Below are 20,000 nucleotides of genomic sequence, written 5' to 3' on the forward strand. Positions count from 1 at the left end.
TTACCAAGTAAAGCAATTAAACCATTAACTGTGTCTGTGTGTGTGTGTGTGTGTGTGTGTGTGTGTGTGTGTGTCTGTGTCACAAGAGGATGATCCCAGGGTTTATTGATCAACATCATTTTGTCAGAAGCGTGGCAGAGTGTCAAGTGTGGCAGGGCGCCCAGCAGAAAGATCCCAGATGATGAATTAAAAGTGAAAAAAAGGCTGGAGTTCAGAGGTCCGTGGCGAGACAGATGCTCGGATCTATTCTAGGGCGTTAGCGAGGTAATATATATGAAATGGCTTTTTCTTTGTGCGGGGGGCACGCCGGTCGTGCAAAACTCTCCGGATTCGTCTTTTGACGGTATAAGGTAAGATTATTCTGGGATTGGCATTGTTAGAGGAGGTATTATGCACAGAGGGACCCCCGCCGCTGTTCTTCCTCTTGTTTGTTTGTGTGTTCCAGATGCAATGCTTAGTGGTGAGCTGGGATGTAGCGAAACACTAATTGGCTAGTCTTCTTTGCTGGTTATTTTTTTTCCCCCAGAACTTCAGAACGTGTCATGATCAAATAATGATATGTTCGATATCTCCTCCGAAACACACAGGGACAGACATGTCGCACACACCACTTACACGCACACAAAGAGACACTCTCACACACACACACACACACACACACACACACAAAGACATACCCGCAAATACCCTCGGGTTAGACTACACTCACACACAAGACTGACACATACTGTACACACTGGAACAGTCATGCCCACACACATGCCAATTTGCTGGCACTCCCACATGCCCACACACACACACACACACACACACAGACCCTTATCCCCCCCTGTTACCAGTCCCTACTGAATGCTGGCTGCGTTTATTTTGCAAATTTATGCTGACATTTGAGAGTAGTACACCGCCTGCACCGTTTCACCAGTTCAGCGAGGGTGCGTGAATAATCATATTGCGCTGTATAATATGATTTTCTCAAGTGAGCCCTATTAGAATAAAACGCACTTCCTCTTATTGTCGGCCCTGGTTTCTGTGGCGTACCCTGTATGTATTTGCGATGGTTGATGAGAGTAGGAGCCGGAACATTTCATTGGTCCTCCTCCCACTCACCCTCCTCTCACCCTCCCTCTCTCCCAAGGCTTGTTGTTTTCCATCTGGCTCTTTCGAAAAGTTTAAGATCTAATGGGATATATAAACAAGTGGATACACCCGTGGACTGGGGGGGTTGGCTGGTTGGTTGGCTGGCTAGCTTGCTTGCTCTCTCTCTCTCTCTCTCTCTCTCTCTCTCTCTCTCTCTCGCTCTCTCGCTCTCTCGCTCTCTCGCTCTCTCGCTCTCTCGCTCTCTCGCTCTCTCTCTCTCCCTCCCGCTCTCTCTCTCTCTCTCTCTCTCGCTCTCTCTCTCTCTCCCCTCCCTCTTTCTCTCTCTCTCCCTCCCTCTCCCTCCCTCCCTCCCTCTCTCTCTCTCTCTCTCTCTCTCTCTCCCCCTCCCTCTCCCCCTCCCTCTCTCTCCCTCTCTCTCTCTCTCTCTCTCTCTCTCCTCCTCTCTCTCTCTCTCTCTCTCTCTCTCTCTCTCTCTCCCTCCCTCTCTCTCTCTCTCTCTCTCTCTCTCCCCCTCCCTCCTCTCTCTCTCTCTCCCTACCTCCTGCTGCCTCAGTAAAGGAGAGGTGGTGCTGGTGGAGGAGGCCTGAGTGAGGCCTGGAGCCTCGCCTGAGCCTAAGCCCCAGTGCAGCGGCTGCTTCACCTGCTGCAGACTGGAGAGGTGTGGGGATGTTTGAGGGGTTTTGAATGGGAGAATATCAGAGTGTGTGTGTGTGTGTGTGTCTGTCTGTCTGTCTGTGTCTGTCTGAGAGCTAGCCAGGCTGGCTCTGCCTGTCTAATGTTTCGTTGCTAATTATAAAAAGCTTTCACTTCCATCACAGAGGACGCCTCTGTATTCTGCCTGGACGGAGCCTGGCGGTGGTGTCAGCTGACCGGACCATATCTGTGGCTGCTGGCCCCGTCTACAGGTGGGGTCAGCTATGTGACCCCATGGCCCCAACCCCCTCCCACGTGGCCCCGCCCCCCTTCTGGCTCCTTTCAGAATCAGAATAGGTTTTTTTGCCAAGTATATTCGGCACATACAGGAAATTGACTTGGTGTGTGGTTGGTGCATTAGACATAAAGACACAGACAGCATAAAAAAACAACAACGATGTAATAAACAACACTATATAAGCTGAAATAGTTTCCAAAAAAGACTGACAGAAATGGGCACTAGAGCAATAATACATAACATTTTAAACTAGTATAGATTACAGTGTGTGTGTGTGTGTGTGTGTGTGTGTGTGTGTGTGTGTTTGTGTGGAGAGAGAGAGAGTGAGTGTGTCCTTGTTGCCTCTTTTTGACAGCCTTATTAACCCCCTGGAATGGAACTTTAAACTCTGAGAACGTGGATGTAGAGTTGAGGCCATAAAGTGTCAATTTATTCTGTCATAGTTTAAAGGTACAGGATGTCCGCTGTCACGGGTTGGCTTTCACTTTTATGTTGTAATCTCTCTCTCTTTCTTTCTCTCTACTACTACTCTACTACTACTCAAGCTACCCCTGCGTGTGTGTGTGTGTGCACGTGTGTGCTGACACCTTATAAAAAGATCAGGTGGTGGCGTTTGCATGACGACTCTGGCTAGCCACCTAGCTTTCCAGGGTGTGTGTGTGTGAGGGGGGGGGGCTATTTTTAGTACAAGGGGGTAATCTCTACTTTCAGGACTGCTTCTCTTTAACCTGGCCGGAAACACTACGCCAATAAGCCACCACCCCCCGACCCCCCCTCCTGTACACACACACACACACACACACACACACACACTACCTTCCTCTCACACAAACACAGAACAAGCAACAAGAACCCAAACCAAAACCCAAGCCTTCCTGTATTATTTTTAACTTTTTTAAACCCCCCCCTATACAATGGTCGCAGACAGAGAGAGAGAGGGGAAAGATAAAGGGAAAGATGGAGAAGAGAGACAAGGAGAGAAGGAGAAAGTGAGGGAGGAGAGAGAGGCCTTCAATCCATGGGCGCTGTGATTATATGTGAAGCGCTATCAGTCCTCTCTGATCCACCACTTCCCTCTCCAGGAAAGGGATATCGATCAGAGGTGTGCAGTCCTGCCTCCGCGCCCGTGACTCAGTGCTGCTGCTAGCATTTCTGCACTAGCGCTCCTCGCTAGCTAGCTAGCTACCCCCTCTGCCCCCTGCGAAAGATTAGAAAAAAAGTTTTGTTAGCCTCGTAGCGTAATTGTCTAAGTCATATTTTGGCCAAATTGAGATATCTGCCTAACTCTACTCTCTCTCTAACACTGCTGATTCACTGTGCATTATTGCCTATGATGCCATCAGCCTATCAGAATGCTTGTTACATTCCAAAATCACTATCTGCCCAAAGTCATCTCTTTGACATAGGCGTTTTTGACGCTACATACAAAGATGGCTCGGCTGACCAACAAGTGAAGCATGACTTATGCTATGAGGCTAACGGTATGTAGTTAGACATGGGCCTACATGAAGGCTTATTTGATCTGAGAGAAGGCGGTTGGTTTTAGGCAGCCCTTAACTAGTTGAAGAAACCTCTTGAGGTAACTGCTGGTGTTTGAGTGGTCGCTGGCCTGCTTTTTTATCAACAGTTCTGACTGAGGCAAAAGGAGATGAGGCAAAAACAACGTAACGCCACGTTCATGGAGAAGAAGAACACGACTTGTGGTCTTTTGCCACCAGGCAAAACATGTCCTCCTATTTGGTTTGGTTTGCTGTCCAACACAGACCTGTAAACACTAGGCTTCCTCTCCCTCAGGTGCTCTTATAGCGCAGCGTCCACCAACCCCTCGACTGTCTTTACTGTCCAGTCTGGTATACAATGGGCTCAGGGGGCTGGAGTGAATGTGGCCGTTAAAATGTTGTTTACTGTTTGTTGAATTAGTCAGTGGTGTGTGTTTCTATCGCTCAGCGTGTGGCACCGGGGCGATAAAAACAAATGGTGCTCTCTCTCGTCGTTGGCTGGGTGAACACACATTTGTTATGAAACTGTGAATTGGTACATCGTGGAAAATAAAGTGTTTGTGCAGCACTGATGGTGTTGATTAATCACCTCTTTCCAGGAGAGGCTGTAGCTCCAAATCCCTCCATCTTGCTCCTCTGTGTGGTGTCATTTCTCTATTGTCCTGATAGAATGGGTTTTGGCGGAAAAGTGTATTTTGGCTTTTGAACCCGAGGAATTTTTTGTTCCACATTGTCAAGCATGCTGTGTAGGATGCTACTAGCATACAGGGGTAGGACATGGCAATAATGGAGCCTCAGAATGTTGAAAATATCCACAGAGAGATAGAGAGTAGGCAGAGTAGAGAGACATTAAGTCAAACTAAGAGAGACACTTATATTGTGAGCACTTTCCTATAATGACCCGTATTACCGCCTACGTCTTGGTGCTGGTGTTGTGAAGGCCGACTCGGCCTCAGAAAGTCTAGCGTAGCCTCTTTTGGTCTTTTCATTCCTTTGGTTGTAAAGATATGAACAGCCCTCCAAAGATATGAACGGTACAAGTCAAACATGTAAAGACGTCTAGAGTCCCCTGTGTTTACCTTCCGCCACACGTGCCTCCATCACTCAAATGCCACTAGATAGTAGCATGAAACATTTCTCTGATAACCTGCTCGCAAAGTCAAGGCACAGACTAAGGGCCTACCTACTGCTTTACCGGCACCCTACAGTACCTGGAGCAAGCAAAAACACACACACGCACACAGAAGTCAAGGTAAAAGATAATACGTTTATTTAGTAATCAGCAAATAGCTTTTATGCAGTGGGGTAAGTGCTGAGGTGTGTAGGCTGATAAGATCATTTGCTTTCAGGTGTTTTCTCTCTCCCTTATTGTGCCTCGGCATCGAGTGCAAATTGAATAGGGTGACCTATTTGCTGCGGAATCAAATTGACTGCATTTCCCAAAAAGATTCTGAGGTTTCAATTACCATACATTTGTGATATTGGGTCCATAACCCCCCCAACACACACGCACACACACACAGTGCTCCCTGCATAACAATATTTGTATGTGTCCATCCTGGTCCATACATTTGTGATATTGGGTCCATAAACTCTCCCCCCCCCCCCCAAACACACACACACACACACACACACACACACACACACACACACACAGTGCTCCCTGCATAACAACATTTGTATTTGTCCATCCCGGTCCGTGACACTGTGTGGTACTGTATATTGTCCGTCCGTCCTGCCCTTTCATTGGCACGCTTCCTTCATCGACATTACTGTGACAAATTAAAAGCCTCGCAGGCCTTCTAGTGAGCCGTGATGAGCTTGGCAGGGCCTGAAAGGTCAGGGAGCGGGGGGGAAGAGGGAGCAGAGGATATTAATCTTAAAGGAGTTCTGCCCCGTTCTGCTCGCCTTGCAAATCCATGCAAATGCCATGACAAAACACCCCCACTCTCTGTGTTGTTTTTTTTGCTGTTTTCGTTGACGCAACGCACGGCTGACCATAACTGTTACAGACGGTGTGCTTTCGGGGGGGGGAAATGTGAGAAGACAATGTCCGTTTCACAAGATGGACGTTGGGTTAGAGCAGCAACCCCCTTCTCCTCCCTCCCTCCCTCCATCTACTGACCATCATCTCTACACCCTGGTGTGTTGATAGGGCTGCTTAGCGCTGCAGATTCATAGCTGCCTATTTTTCTGCTAAGCAAAATAGCTATTTGCATACCATTAGAAGGAGGCAGGAATAAACACCAACCTCTCACCCCATTATATATTAGAATTTCGGATACGAGCTCATGTCAGAATTTCCATTCCACCAACTCCCCCCCCCCCCCCCCCCCGGTAGCGACGCAAGACCCTCTTGTTTCTTTCATCAACAACCCACCCAACTCATTTGGAGAAATAAAGAGAGTAGCCAATCAAGAAACCCGAAAGAGCATCCAAACCTTGCGATGGTGTATAATACATGAGACTGGGGTGAGGGTGGGGGGGGAGGGGGAGGGGGAAGGGGGGAATACAAAAAACTCAGACCATCTGTCGGGACGGCACCGGCAGAAAAACAACAGCAGTCCTCCGCAGCCCTTAGATGTGGATTTCTCTGCTCCCACCCGCTAAGCCCCCTGGCGGCTGCTTCAGCTGTTTGGAGAGGAGAGAGGGAACCTCTCCCGGGTGGTGCGGCTCGTGACTAAGCCCCTCCCCCCTCTCCTTGTCTCCTGGAGAGATCCAGTTATCATCAGAGACGGTGGGCGGATGGCTCCAAGTCTCCCGGTGGGGGAGAAGAAGGGAAGGGTTTTGGTGACCGACTGGCCTTTTTTAAAATGTTTATTTCCTGCTCTGTGCTGTAGGCCCAGCGCACTGGCCTCCATCTTGTTGTTTCTCCAACCTCTTGTTGACACACCTGCTTTAACTGATGTCACTGAGCGTTGTCTTGTAATGGACTAACTTATATATATAGCGCCTTATTCCAAAGCGCTTTACAACGGCCTCTCATTCACCCATTCACACACACATACACACACCAATGGCAGCCAAGCTACCATGCAAGGCGCCGACCCGCTCATTGGGAGCAATTTGGGGTTCAGTGTCTTACCCAAGGACAATTCGACATGTGGCCAGTCGGGGCTCGAACCCCCGATCTGCCAACCTTCCTCTCTACCTCCTGCGCCACAGCCGCCCTCATTCGTTACGTGTGTGTGTGTGTTAGTGGCAGGTTGTAACAAACGCCCGCACACACTGCAGCCCTCAGGGTCCGGAGTTTGCCCGCCTCTTCCTCCTCCGATGGGACCTGTGTTTCTGTCATATTAGAGCGCGGTCCTTCGCTGCTGTTGTGGTGGTTAGCTCTGACCCAGATCTAGGTAAGGCTCCGGAATAAAAAAAATGGCGTCAGGATGAGATGGCATCGGCTGATTTCTGGAGACCGCTCTGGGTTTGTGTGTCGGTGCGTGGACGAGGGGCTTGGTTTCTCTCAGAGTTGGAGGCGGTTGTGACAGTTCTGACTCTTCAGTCAGAACATCAGTCACAGCTTTTCCATCTCTCTCTCTCTCTCTCACTCTCTCTATATACGTATATCTCTATCTCCTCCTCTATATCTTTCCTACTCTATCTATTTATCCATACCTCTCTCTAAATCTCTCTCTCTCTCACTCTCTGTCTACCTATATCTCTATCCCTCTCTCCTCCTCTATATCTGTCCTACTCTATCTATCTATTTATCTATACCTCTCTCTCTAAATATATCTCTCTCTTTCTCTCTCTCTCTCCCTCCCTCCCTCCCTCTCTCTATCAGCTTCTCTGAAAGCTCTCTCGCAGTTCAAACGGTTCCCGGGAGACACATCGGTATAACACTCGCACTAACACTTTTTTCAGCGCCCAGTCCGAGGCTTCTATCAGCAGGGTCGAAACAGTTTCCGTGCCGTTAAAAAAGCTGTCTGTTTGGTCGTCGATGGGAACGGCGTGCGACGCGTGGCATGTGGCGCGGTATATCCCGCCGTGACATCGATCCTCGACGCGACGCGACTGAGGAAAGCGCATGTCGGGTTTCCAACCCGTAGTTCCAGTCGAGGCTCAACGGCCGACCAATGGCGGGGCAGGGACAGTGAATTCCGACTGTGTAGAGTAGAGGGGATTAGGATGAGCCCTGGTTATGGCCTTAGCACAGCGGGCTGAAATTGTCCGAAATCAGCTGCATGAATCACCCACGGTGACGGCCGTGTCCACTGGTGTCGGTATTTAGAGCATAGGGGGGGGAAGAGGAACCCAGACAGGGAATTAGTCACTGACTGCTGGATTATTGTGAAAGACAATGTGTGTGTGTGTGTGTGTGTGTGTGTGTGTGTGTGTGTGTGTGTGTGTGTGCGCGCGTGTGTGCGTGTGTGCATGCGCACGCAGTATAGGGCTATTGTATCAATGAGTCACCAATAGTGTGTGTGTGTGTGTGTGTGGTGTGTGTGTGTGTGTGTGTGTGCGGTGTGTGTGCGTGCGGTGTGTCTGCGTGCGTGCACGGTATAGGGCTATTGGATCAGTGAGTCACCAATAGTGTGTGTGTGTGTGTGTGTGTGTGCGTGCGTGTGCGTGCACAGCCTACGCTCCCTCCGAAGTCTATTTATGATACGTAGTTGACACTAACCTGTTTATTTAAACGGAGGACCTGTATTATGTACCGGTCGATTGTCCTTTTATACGGTACGTGTCAGCTTGTATGTGTCGTACTGATACAATGCTGCAATCCATGTGTCCAAAGCAAGTCGACCCCTCAGTGTCTAGCTCTTCCGGGACCGTTTTGCTTATGAAAACGGGCTTTGAATAATTCGAGGCACTGTGTCACTTCCACGGCCCAGACAGAAAAAGCGAGACTTCAGCCTTCAGCTCTGGAATCTGTTACCAGCAGTCGTCCAATCACGGCCTTGACCAATCTGACAGTTTAACATTTTAGTTTTATGACTTGTACCACCCGACAGGCTGTGCAGTCACACACACACACACACACACACACACACACACACACACACAGGGACACAGGGACTAGGCATGGTTATGTATTGTTGTGTCGCCGCTTCTATAGGCTATAATCACCTTCTCTCCATCTCAGTAAGTTTGTGCTAAATGACTGGACGTCTCTTGTGGGTGCGTGATTTGTCTCTCGCCGCTGTGCATCGTGCTGCACCTTACCCCCCCCTCCCCCCCCTCCTCCGTCCCTTCCCTTCCCCCTCTCCTGCCTCCCCTCCCTCCCCCCTCCCCTCCCTTCCCCCTCCCTCCCCAACCCCTCCCCTCCCTTCCCCCCTCCCCAACCCCTCCCCTCCCTCCCCCCTCCCCTCCCTCTCCCCCCTCCTGCCATATGTTGCGCCTGTGTGACCAGCTGACGTGTCAGCCAGACTAAAGCCTTAGCAGTGGCTGACTTTGATTTATTTCCTCTGAAATCTTGGGCCAGGGGTAATAATACACAATGACATTATTTGTTTATCAAATCTAATGTGCTTTCATGGCAGAGTTGAGATGTTGTGGCCCCCAACCCCCCCCCCTACCCTACACACACACGCACACACACTTCTCTGATTTTACTGTGATTAGAAGGTCTGGCTACTCGTTTAACCTCGTCCGAGGGAATGCCTTTGAAAAACGGGGAGGGATGAAAAATATATAATCTAGACGAAGCAGCGCAATTAAATTGTCAAGGCGTAGATTTAACCCCGAGCAATTCTGGGTCCAATTTATTAAGAATGTTTTCTGTCTGAGTGGACTGGTTTCTTTTTCACATTTGTCGGAGAGAGAGAGTATAAACAGTACTTTCAATACCAGATGACCCATTTAGGATGAGACTTCTTTTATTTTTTCTTCTTTCTTTCTTTCTTCTTCCCAGAGCGGCTTTTGTCACAGATTTTGTCTCTTTCATTTTTAAGATAACAGTGGTGGTGTCGAGATTGCGTCTGCGAGATAGGTCCATAATGTTATTGAATGATCAGATTTGTAATTGTGTGGAAACTTTTTATAGTATAATTGTAATTCTCTCTCTCTCTCTTCAAGATGTTAAGATGCATAGCCCCCAAATGTGTGCGCTTGAAATGTGATCCTTTTTGCTTCAAATCTCCAAGAAGCAATTAACAGATTTAATTTGGCTGTTTGCCCCTGAGTTCAAAAGTGTGTGTTTAGAAAAAAACACACATCCCCCGTTATCAGTGGCTTGAATAATATCTCTGGAACACAATGGTGCCGTCGGAACTCAATAAAAGAGTTAAAGCAAGGACAATTTCAAAGACGGGCTGTCTGATAACAAAAGGCCTCACCTGATAATGAACGACTGGGCGAGCGCTTTCTTTTCTCTGAGGCGGTAGGAAGGGAGGGAGGGAGGGAGGGAGGGAGGGAGGGAGGGAGGGAGGCAGGGGAGAGAGGGAGAAATGGAAGGAGACTGCTGGCTCTTGCCAGCGTGTTTTATGGCTAATTGAAGCATTTGAAGTAAAAAACAGCCAAGAATGGTACCCTTTAGAATTGCAACAGGGTTAATGTATTGTGATCCCCACAATTAGCCCCCGGATTGTTAAGATCTCTTTAATTCGGCGAAGGTCTATTAACCGGGATGGGGAGAGATGACGCTCCCAACCGAGGCTATTTTTCCCTTCTTTTTTTCCCTTGGTCCCTCCTCCCTCCTTTCTTTCGACAGCTGCTATAGTAATCGATATAAGTGGACTTGGCCATCAGTGGGTCGCCAAGGATGTTCTGACGGTATCTGTCGGGTGCCATATCTCACCAACTCCAGGCCAAGTAGGGGGGGGGGGGGGGGGTTTCCTCCAGAGGTTGCTTCAGGGTGGTGGCGGGGGTTGTCGGTAGTAGATTGACTTTTGTCCAATGGAGCAGCATGTGGCGGTTTTTAAAGCTGGCATGGTAAAGCTATGCTTTGGTGGACAAGGGGGCTCTCTCTAGAGACTCTCTCTAGGTCTGCTCCTCTCCTCTCCTCTCCCCTCCTAGCCCCCCTGGAACACCCTGAGCTGGCCCTACACGACCGCCGACCACCGTCAGAGCTTTAGCTAGGCCTGTAGCATGACCGTCACGACTCGGGATTTTACACATGTCCCTTTCACGGCGTTACAGTCCCTGGTGTTATCGTTGGGGGGGGGGGACACGGCCCCACCTCGAAAGCTTTAGCCGAAGCTTCGAAAAACAGGATTGAAGTGGACACATGACTACTTCACACATCAACCCCCCGAGTGAAACTTTGAAACCAAAGCTTAAGGGTCATGCCCTGGGGTCCCCCACCCTCTGCCCTGCAGCTGAGGCCTGTGTGGCCTTGTGAACCTTTACCGTGACCGGGTCAGATGGTGACATATTTAACACGGCACCAAACTGTTGCCAATATATAGGCGTAAAAGTCTCGAGAGGAGGTGGAGACTCAGGGGGAAAAAGCCACCACCCTTCAAGTCTTCTATGAGGAGCTGTTTTAGATTTGAAGAAATTCAAACCCGATTTGGAATGTGGGTTATTTAAAGCCTCATCTGAGATGATCTGAAATGATCCTAGTAATCGTTTTCTCTAGCTGAAGAGTGGATGGTAGTGAGTGTCTAAGAGAAAAAAAAGTCTCTCTCGGTGTATCAACTGTTATTACCCATCCGCTTAGCCCACGGCTAATAAAGTGGGGATGTCGGAAAAACTGTGAACGGCAACATAGGTTCCGGCACAGTGGATTGAAGCTCTTTGCAAGTAATTAAACAGCGCGCTATCTCATAGGGAGCAATTTCCTGCAAACCGTTTACTGCCAGTTTTCGGCGTTGGGCCCCAGTCGGTATTTTGTTATCTCTGTGAAATATGTGTCCCCTTTTTTATGATTTTTTAAATAATGACTGAGAGTGTATTATTGTTAGAGGGTTGGATATCTTTCTGAATGGGGCGTCAGATTAGCATTTTTGTCCTCAGTCACCCGCCTACCTAACTGAATGCCTACACTATCTGTGTCATCGTAGAATAAAAAAATGGATGCTATTATGCCATCTCCTTAGCTTCGAAGATGCTCCCATGAAGAGGTGGTGTGTCCGTGGTGGTGTGTGTAATGGTGGGGAACTCAGGAGAGTTGAATGGGAACGAGCAGCCAGGGTGATTGTGTGCTCGCGGGAGCCTGAGTCCATGCAGCGGAGCAGTGCTATCTAAAGGGATGGTCCCCCCCCTCGGCGCGATGATCGCCACACGCTATCGCTGAGAGATGCTAATCCTGCCGTGTGCATAAAGGGATTTGTTCTTGTTGGGCACACCGCGTAGTGTCCCGGGGCGTCTTTCTGTTTATCTTTCCCTGTCTCTTAAGTCCCCTGGGTTTTGTCCTGGATCTTCCAGTGCCTGTTGCCATTTCCCCACCACCACCACCATCTCCCCTGTTGATGATAGGGAACCCATATCTCTCTCTCTCTCTCTCTCTCTTTCTCTCTCTCTCTCTCTCTGTGTCTCTCTCTCTCTCTGTGTCTCTCTGTGTGTCTCTCTCTCTCTCTCTCTCTCCCTCTCTGTCTCTCTCTGTGTGTGTCTCTCTCTCTCCCTCTCTGTCTCCCCCTCTCTCCCTCTCTCTCTCTCTCTCTCTCTCTCTCTCTCTCTCTCTCTCTCTCTCCCTCTCTCTTTCTCTCTCTCTCTCTCTCTCTCTCTCTCTCTCTCTCTCTCCCTCTCTCTCTCTCATTATGTCAACTCTTTAACTGGGGAAAACAGCAGCAGCAAAACATACAAACAAGCTACTTCAAAAAAGGAACAAGAGGCAAAGAAAAAGTTTCTTTTCTGTAAAAATGTTGACGGTAAACTTCCAGCGTGGCATGTCTGTCAGTTTATCTTCTGGTGGCTATAAATATCACGTTCATTTAGCATTAGCGGGGTGGTAATTCTGTCTTATCAGAAGATTGCTTGCAAACATCTTGTCGAAAAAACTGATCGCTCCTTTTTTCTTAGGGTAGAGTTGTGGGGATTGAGGCAACTCAACTTTTCTCTATTGTGTCCTTCCATCTTTTTAGCATTTTTTCCCCCTCCCCAGATACTTCCTTGTGTGTCAGCCTTGTTAATGGATTTCTTGGGGGAGATATTATTTTGGTCCAGTAAGCCGCATGCTTAAAATATGAGTGGCAGGCCTGACTCATTCACGCAGTGAGAGAATTTAAGTTTTTTTCTTCTTTTTTTTTCTTCTTTTTTTTTAAAGAGACTGCAGGAAAAAACAGCTCAGGCGTAAAAAAAAAACAACGTCCTACACTATTAACAATACAAGTCTGTTACCCACCCACCCCTCGCATCTCAATGACCAAAAAAAAACAACAGACTATAAACACACTATAAAGAAACTTCTCCTAACTAAAAAATGTCCTATTTTTTTCTCTCCTTTTTCTCTCTCTCTCTCTCTCTCTCTCTCTCTCTCTCTCTCTCTCTCTCTCTCTCTCTCTCTCTCTCTCTCTCTCTCTCTCTCTACCCACCCACCCTCCTCTTCTCCTCCCCCTTCCTTTTCCCCCCACTAAGAAGATAGATGAAGAAAATGAGGCCAACTTGCTGGCAGTGCTTACAGAAACCCTGGACAGCATCCCGGTGGATGAGGACGGACTGCCTTCGTTCGAGGCCTTGGCAGATGGGGACGTGACCAATGCCAGCGACCAGAGCTGCCCCTCCACCCCCAACGGCTCGCCACGCACCCCAGAACCAGAGGAGCCCTCCCTGGTAAGACTCATCACCCCCACCCCCTCCTCCTCCTACTCCTCCTCATGTCCCCACCAATCACCAACCACCCCAGAAGCAGAGGAGCCCTCCCTGGTAAGACTCATCACCCCCACCCCCTCCTCCTCCTACTCCTCCTCATGTCCCCACCAATCACCAACCACCCCAGAAGCAGAGGAGCCCTCCCTGGTAAGACTCATCACCCCCCCCTCCTCACCATTTCCCACCACCAACCACCACTCAAGTCTCTGTGATCCGTGATCCGTGACCGCAAACCCCTTTAACACCCGAACACACCAACACAACCCACTTCAGCACCCTCGCCAAGCCACCACCGCACAACACTAGATAAGAGCTGCTACTGGCTGGCTCCAGGCTGGTGGCCGACGAAAAACTGGTGCTTGCCCTGTTCAGCTTTAGAAGCCAGCCCCCCCCTAAACCAACCACCCCCCCCCTGTTACATGTCTGGGTGCAGGACAGAGCCATGATGCAGATGCATGCATGTGGATGGGAAAAGCAAGCAAATCGAATGGATCAGTGTTAGCTTGCGAGACGCTAATTACATCGCAAGCGTAAAAAAAAGCTGCAGAAACGCAATCGTACATGGCACAGTGGTGGTGGGCTTGGTCGTTGGTGACACTCGGCCATGGGCCTGAGATCAAGCTGGGATGTAATGAAAAATTAAATCCGTCTCGTCTCATGTCGTCCGTGTTCCTTGTTAATCCTTGAGCCATCTTTGGCGGAAAAAAAAAAGACAGAGACTCGTGACAGAGATGTCTTTTTTCAGTTTACCTGTGTGTTCTACACAAACACACAACACCATCCATTCATTCTGGCCTTTTGTTTTTTGTTCTGAGGGTTTGACCTAAAAAAATGTTTATTGTTTTTCAGTCATAGTCCATTGTGCTCCATGCTGGCCCCACTCGACTGACCTTTTTCACGTCCCCCTGCCTTGTTTAGTCCATCACAGTGGTACAATGTTGCTGTTGTGTACCCCAAAACACTTGTCATGGCCAAGACATGTTGCCTCTTTGACCTGTCCTTTTAAAACACTCGTGAATAAACAGACCAAAAAGGCCTCTGTGATGGATTGTGGATTTGTAATTCTCAGAAGATCTGTAATTCTCATTTTTTTTTCTAGTTAATTTCTCCACATTACAAAAAAACCAAGTGACCATACTTCTGTATTTGTTTTATTGAATAGACTGTAAGAAATGTAAAGAGTGTTTATATAAATCCATCTGTAATTCTCAGAAAATCTGTAATTCAATTTTTTAAAATGTCTTCACATTACAAAAGCAGTGGGAGAAATGGAAGAGTGTTTGCATAAATCCTTCTGACTCCGCCCCTCCCCTCCCTCTTACCCCCCCCTCTCCTCCCCCCCTCTCCCCCCCTCCTCCCCCCCTCTCCTCCCCCTCCCCATTCTGTTTGGGTCTTTTGCAGCTGAAGAAGCTCCTCCTGGCGCCGGCAAACTCCCAGCTCAGCTATAATCAATACACAGGTGGCAAGGCACAAAACCATGCAGCCAGCAACCACCGGATCAGACCAACACCTGCTGTTGTCAAGGTAGCTACCCCGTCGCACCGTGCACATCAAAGGCCTGCTTCTATTAGGGGCCTCCATGTTTGTTTATCATCTCTCTCTCTTTTTTTTTTCTTCTTTTTTTTCTTTTTCATTGTCGGGCCTTGGAAGATGTTAAACTTGTGCTCCAGTGTTCCCTCCCGGGGGCCATCTCGTAATGGAAACAGTCTGATTGCTGTTGGGGCTTTCCAGACGAGGCATCAGGACTGTTGTCTCATTAGCTAAAGCACTTATCCCCCCCTTTGTACGGCAGCATGGCTAAAATGAAACGTTGACAGCCGCCCTTACAGTGAGATTGATGCTGTTGACGAAATCCGAATATAAGGGCTCTCGACGTTATCGTTTGATTTCCCTTTGTACGAGGGATGTTTGGGGGCGAATGCGCTTCGAATGAGATATTTGTCTGCCTTGGTGTTATGGAACGGCCCAGGAATGCGAATTCAATTAAGTATGTGATTTTCCAAGTGTTTTGCATAGGGCCTATTTCATTGGAACATGATGTATGTGCTTGAAGAGTTGATTTGTATGAAGTATGATAGCATTATGAATAATCCATTCATTTATTTATTTTTGCCCTTCGCTCAGAGAAAAATGTGTTTCTGATGCCTATCCCTCGGTGCTTAAAACTGAATTCGGAATGCGGTTGTAGTGTTGTGTTTTGGTAAACATAGCACAGAAAACAGACGCTGTTGTGTGTGTGTGTGTGTGTGTGTGTGTGTGTGTGTGTGTGTGGGGGGAGTTATACACACATCTCTGAAAAGTCTATTTTCAAACCGTTCCTTTGACTCATCCATTTTCTGGAGCACAGCGGATGAGGGCTCCCTGAGGACACGGGCAGGCGCGCGGAATGCCGCGGTGCCGCTCTGGGGCCACGCAATTAAGATGATGGGCGGGTGGCGCTCCCGCCATCGCCTCCCAGACAGTTGGGGCGACCGCTGTGCCGGAGCCCGGCTCTCTCTTTCTTTCTTTCTCTCTCTCTCTCTCTCTCTCTCTCTCTCTCTCTCTCTCTCTCTCTCTCTCTCTCTCTCTCTCTCTCTCTCTCTCTCTCCCTTTCTCTCCTTATATCTTACTCTCTTACTTTCCCTCTCTCTCTCTAACTCTCTCTCTCTCTCTCTCTCTCTCTGTCTTTCCTGCAGACGGAAAACCCCTGGAACAGCAAAGCAAGGGGAGGCTGTCCGCAGCTGAACCGTACGGTGAGGCGACCCTGCACCGAGCTGCTCAAGTACCTCACGGCCACAGACGACATTCTCCTCCAGACCAAAGTCAGCGAGGCCAAGAGCGCCTGGGGGATCGGCGGCGGCGGCGGTGGCGTTGTCGGCGGCAAAGACAAGGGTGGTCCGGGCGCCTCGTCCTCCTCCTCCTCCTCGCCCTCCTCCTCCTCCACCTCCTCCTTCTCCTCGCTCTCCTCCTCCTCCTCCTCGACCACCACCACCACCTCCAAGAAGAAGTTGTCCTCCACGTCCGTCCTATCGCAGCAGCAGCAGGAACAGCAGGAGCAGCAGCAGCAGCAGCAACCACCGCATCACCAGCGAGGTGAGAGCCGGGCTGCTGGTGAGTGTAGTGTGGCTGGTGTGGGGGCTGGGAAGTGGCGTCGTTGCGCTCACGGGGCCGCTGGCACTGCTGAGGGACAGTCTGAACCCGCGCCCGCGCGCCCCGCGGCCCCCGCTTCGGTCCCCCCCCCCCCCTCCGGCCGTAGGAACGGCGGCGGCGGCGGCGGTTGCCATGGCCACCGCCCCAAACTGGAGCGCAGGCCGTCCAGTGAAGAAGGAAGGCCGCCAGCAGGTCCGCAGGCGGACGCGGGCCGCCTGGCAGCCGCTAGGTTCATTAGGTACATGCATTCTTATTCTCTCCCTCCTAGAGAGACGAGGGGTCAGCCAGGTAGCTGTGGGCGTTGCCGTGAGGCGGGCGCCGCCGCCACTAAGGCTAGCGAGGAGTGCCGGGGCGGGCGCGGCGGCCGTGGTACCGCGGCGCGCGATACGGGTAGTAGGCACATTACAGTGACCGTTGCGAAAAGAGAGGAAGAGCCAGGGCACCCCTTGCTTAGCCAGCTGCTGACCTCCAAGCAGAGGCCCGCCCGCTATCGGTCCCACTTCCTCCTGCCCGCTAGCCGCTCTAAGCCCAGCCGCGAGAGTTGCAGTTCGCCAGGAACGAGCTCTCGAGTCCCGGAGAGGGACGACGAGCGTCCCAGCCAGGCTATTACTGAGGAGAAGGAGAAGGAGTACAGAGGGGCTCCCAGTGGCGACAGCTGGGGTGTAAGACAGGCTGTCTTACAAGAACCTGATTCGAACCCCCTGTCGGCCGCGCTGAGCTTAGGCCTAGGCAACTGGGTTAGTGAACTAGACCAGGGGCTAGAGCTGGAGCTGGAGCTGGGGCTGGAGCTGGGGCTGGGGCTGGGGCTCGGGCTGGGGCTGGGGTGGCCGGAGTTGGGCCTGGAGCAGGCTGGCTTTGTCGGGGATGAGGATGTTCGCGATGATCTTGATGATGCAATGGGCAGCCCCTTGGCGCTGTCACATGGCCCGCCAGGCCAACTCTTCCCAGAATTTCCTATAATTTCAGACCTCAGTCCCTCCCTCGTCACACCAAAGCAGCACCCACACAGGCAGGCACTCTGCAGGCACCCCGATGACCAGGGCGTCCCGTTGTTAGGTAATCATCGCTGCATCCCCCCGCCCTCTCTCTCTCTCTTCTCCTCCTCCTCCTCCCTCTCTCCTGCTCTAACCAACTTCCCCAGTTTGACACAAACACAACTAACCCCCAATGCTAATTCGAAGCCTAACTTGTCACTATGAGAACACAACAAAAACAAACAGCAACAAAACAGAGACAGCTGCTACTATCTTTTCTGAATTGGTTTGAACAGAGTCTCCTACCTTCCAAGATTGAATAATAAGTGGGGGAGGTTGGGAGAGGGTTAAAGCCTTGTAATGTCTTGGTACATGATGGCATTTTTGAAAGTCAACCCCTCTATTCTGGCTGGATCAAGCTGAATGTGCCGAATGTCACATAGTCTCGGCCCGAGCACTGCTCTTAACGACCTAGACGTCTAATTGAGCGACACTCCTTAGCTGCCAGTCGGAGACAGCCAGAGCCTCAGGCAACTGCACTAGCTTCCTTGACTCTCCTTTCTTTCCTCTGCTTTTGGTTCCGAATGCATGCAACAATTACTTTATAGCAGGGCGGGGGGGGGGGGGGGGAATGGGTGGGGTGGGGTGGGGTGGGGTGTCACCCATTGCCATGTGTACTGTTTGTGCCGTTGTCTTTTTCTTTTGATCTTTTTTTGTTTGTTTGTTCCTCATTTGTTTTATTTGAGTGGGATATCTGTGTGTCACACTGTGTATCTGACTGGACACATGTGTCATTGCCTTCATCCTGCCTCACCACAAAGTGAACAGTAAACCAACAACAACAAAATAAGACGGGGGTCAATAGAAAACCTATTGCTCTGTAAAAACAATAAGCAAGAGAGCATTCTAACCGTACCGGGTTGGGTTTTTTGTAACGTTACTTTCTGTTAATGATCCCAATTTGAGATTGATTTGCAGCTGTGGGCCTGATCTCTTCTGCGTCCACGTGTCGATCTAGTTAAATAATTACCCATGCTCCTTTGTGTTCTGCAGCCAAACCAACCACCTTGCCACTTCCATTGACCCCAGAGTCTCCCAAGTAAGTGAGAGAGTTTTTCAACATTCTTATAGACCAGACAAAACAGAAAAAGAAAGACAAAGAAAAAAAAGAAAAAACACAGAGAAATAGCACCAACATTGAGGCATGAGGCTCAACTTTCATTTCCATTTCTTAGATCACAAAGCCTTTTAGAACCCAGCGTTCTACTTTCAACTAAAAATATTGCGCGCACTCTTTTTCTGTCTTTCAGTGACCACAAGGGATCACCGTTTGAGAACAAAACCATTGAACGCACATTGAGTGTGGAGATCTCTGGAACCCCAGGTAAGAATAATGAATGGACTTTATTGTCATTGCTACAGTACAGGTACCAAACAACGAAATTTAGGAGGGGTGGCTCCCCTGGTGTTAGGAAAGGGAAAAAAAAAAAACTTTAAAAAAAAAATCACAAGAAGGGAAGGAGCTGGTTTACATAAATAAAGGCTATGTACACTATCCACTGTACTATACTGTACAGATAGACGACTAGGGTTGTCATATATATTTGATTTCAGTGAATTGATGAATACCATGACGATGACAATTTCGTCACAGATATACCCATACTGTCAGCGTCTTTGAGTCCCTGATAAGCGCTTTATAAATATAATGAATTAGTATTATTATTATTATTATTATTATTATTATTGTTGTTGTTGTTGTTGTTGTTGTTATTATTGCTATTATTATTATTATTATTATTATTATATTATGATTATATTTATATGGAATGAAAGGAGGAGTGAAGGTAATGGAAAACCACAGCTCTCCTTCCTCGGCCAGTAAGGGGTTAAATCGCAGCTACAAGCCTCCAGGCTTTTTCGCACCATCTTGATAGTTCCATAAAAGTTCAGAGTTCAAGGTGAAGGAAATAGGACACCGGGTGAAATCTTTATGTGCCCCAGTATTGATTATGCTTTCCAATCTCCTTTGAGTTTATTAGAGATCCACTCCCTCCTTTCCCATTGAAGAGTTAATGTCCTGCCACTCCTCTTTCTCCTTTGGATCTTAATGCTCTTTGACTGCGATGCTCACTTACCCAATACATCACAGGCAAATTGATGTGGCATTATTATTGTTTTAATTGGCTTTGCCACGTAATTCGGTTTGCTGATATTATCTGTCTTTTTTTTTTCCTTTTTTTTTTTGCAGACAGTCTGGTAATTTGATTAGTGACATGGAGGGGTAATTTCCAATGTTAAGGCTTGGTATTTATGGGATGGATGCCATTCTCCAAATGGGGTCAGTGCGGGAGGATTTTAGTATTATTATTGTCATTATCCTTGTGTGTTATATATTTATTAATTAAGTGCGTTGGTCGGGAAGCTATAGGCAAAAAGGTAATTAAAACCCAAATGAAGTGAATGTCAGCCAAAGCTAAAACACCAAGCTTCAGCAGTTCTCTCTCTGCGTGAATTATGCAGGTAATTATTTCGGAACACCCCCCCCCCCCCCTCCCCGCCCCCCACCCCCCTCACTGAGATTAATCATCCCAGGTCAATAAAAACAAAATGGCTGCCCTTTCCTTTCTCACAATGTGTGGCATTCAGTGGGGTCTTTTGGTATTCATTTACTAGCGG

General features: G+C 49.0%; 1 protein-coding gene across 1 annotated transcript in view; it reads left to right on the forward strand.

Moving 5' to 3' along the window:
• The window catches only part of ppargc1a (peroxisome proliferator-activated receptor gamma, coactivator 1 alpha), a gene marked incomplete at its 5' end in the record, with an annotated part of 42,813 nt that overhangs the window by 8,448 nt on the left and 14,365 nt on the right, over window positions 1-20,000 (forward strand). Inside the window, 5 exons of the mRNA XM_080547628.1 lie at window positions 12,985-13,179; window positions 14,620-14,742; window positions 15,894-17,403; window positions 18,375-18,420; window positions 18,632-18,705. Coding sequence (XP_080403754.1) covers window positions 12,985-13,179; window positions 14,620-14,742; window positions 15,894-17,403; window positions 18,375-18,420; window positions 18,632-18,705 — 1,948 coding nt within the window. The remainder of the gene's footprint in view (window positions 1-12,984; window positions 13,180-14,619; window positions 14,743-15,893; window positions 17,404-18,374; window positions 18,421-18,631; window positions 18,706-20,000) is intronic.

The sequence above is a fragment of the Nansenia antarctica genome (assembly GCF_963989245.1).
Source record: "Nansenia antarctica genome assembly, chromosome: 17".
In the NCBI taxonomy this organism is placed as follows: Eukaryota; Metazoa; Chordata; class Actinopteri; order Argentiniformes; family Microstomatidae; genus Nansenia; species Nansenia antarctica.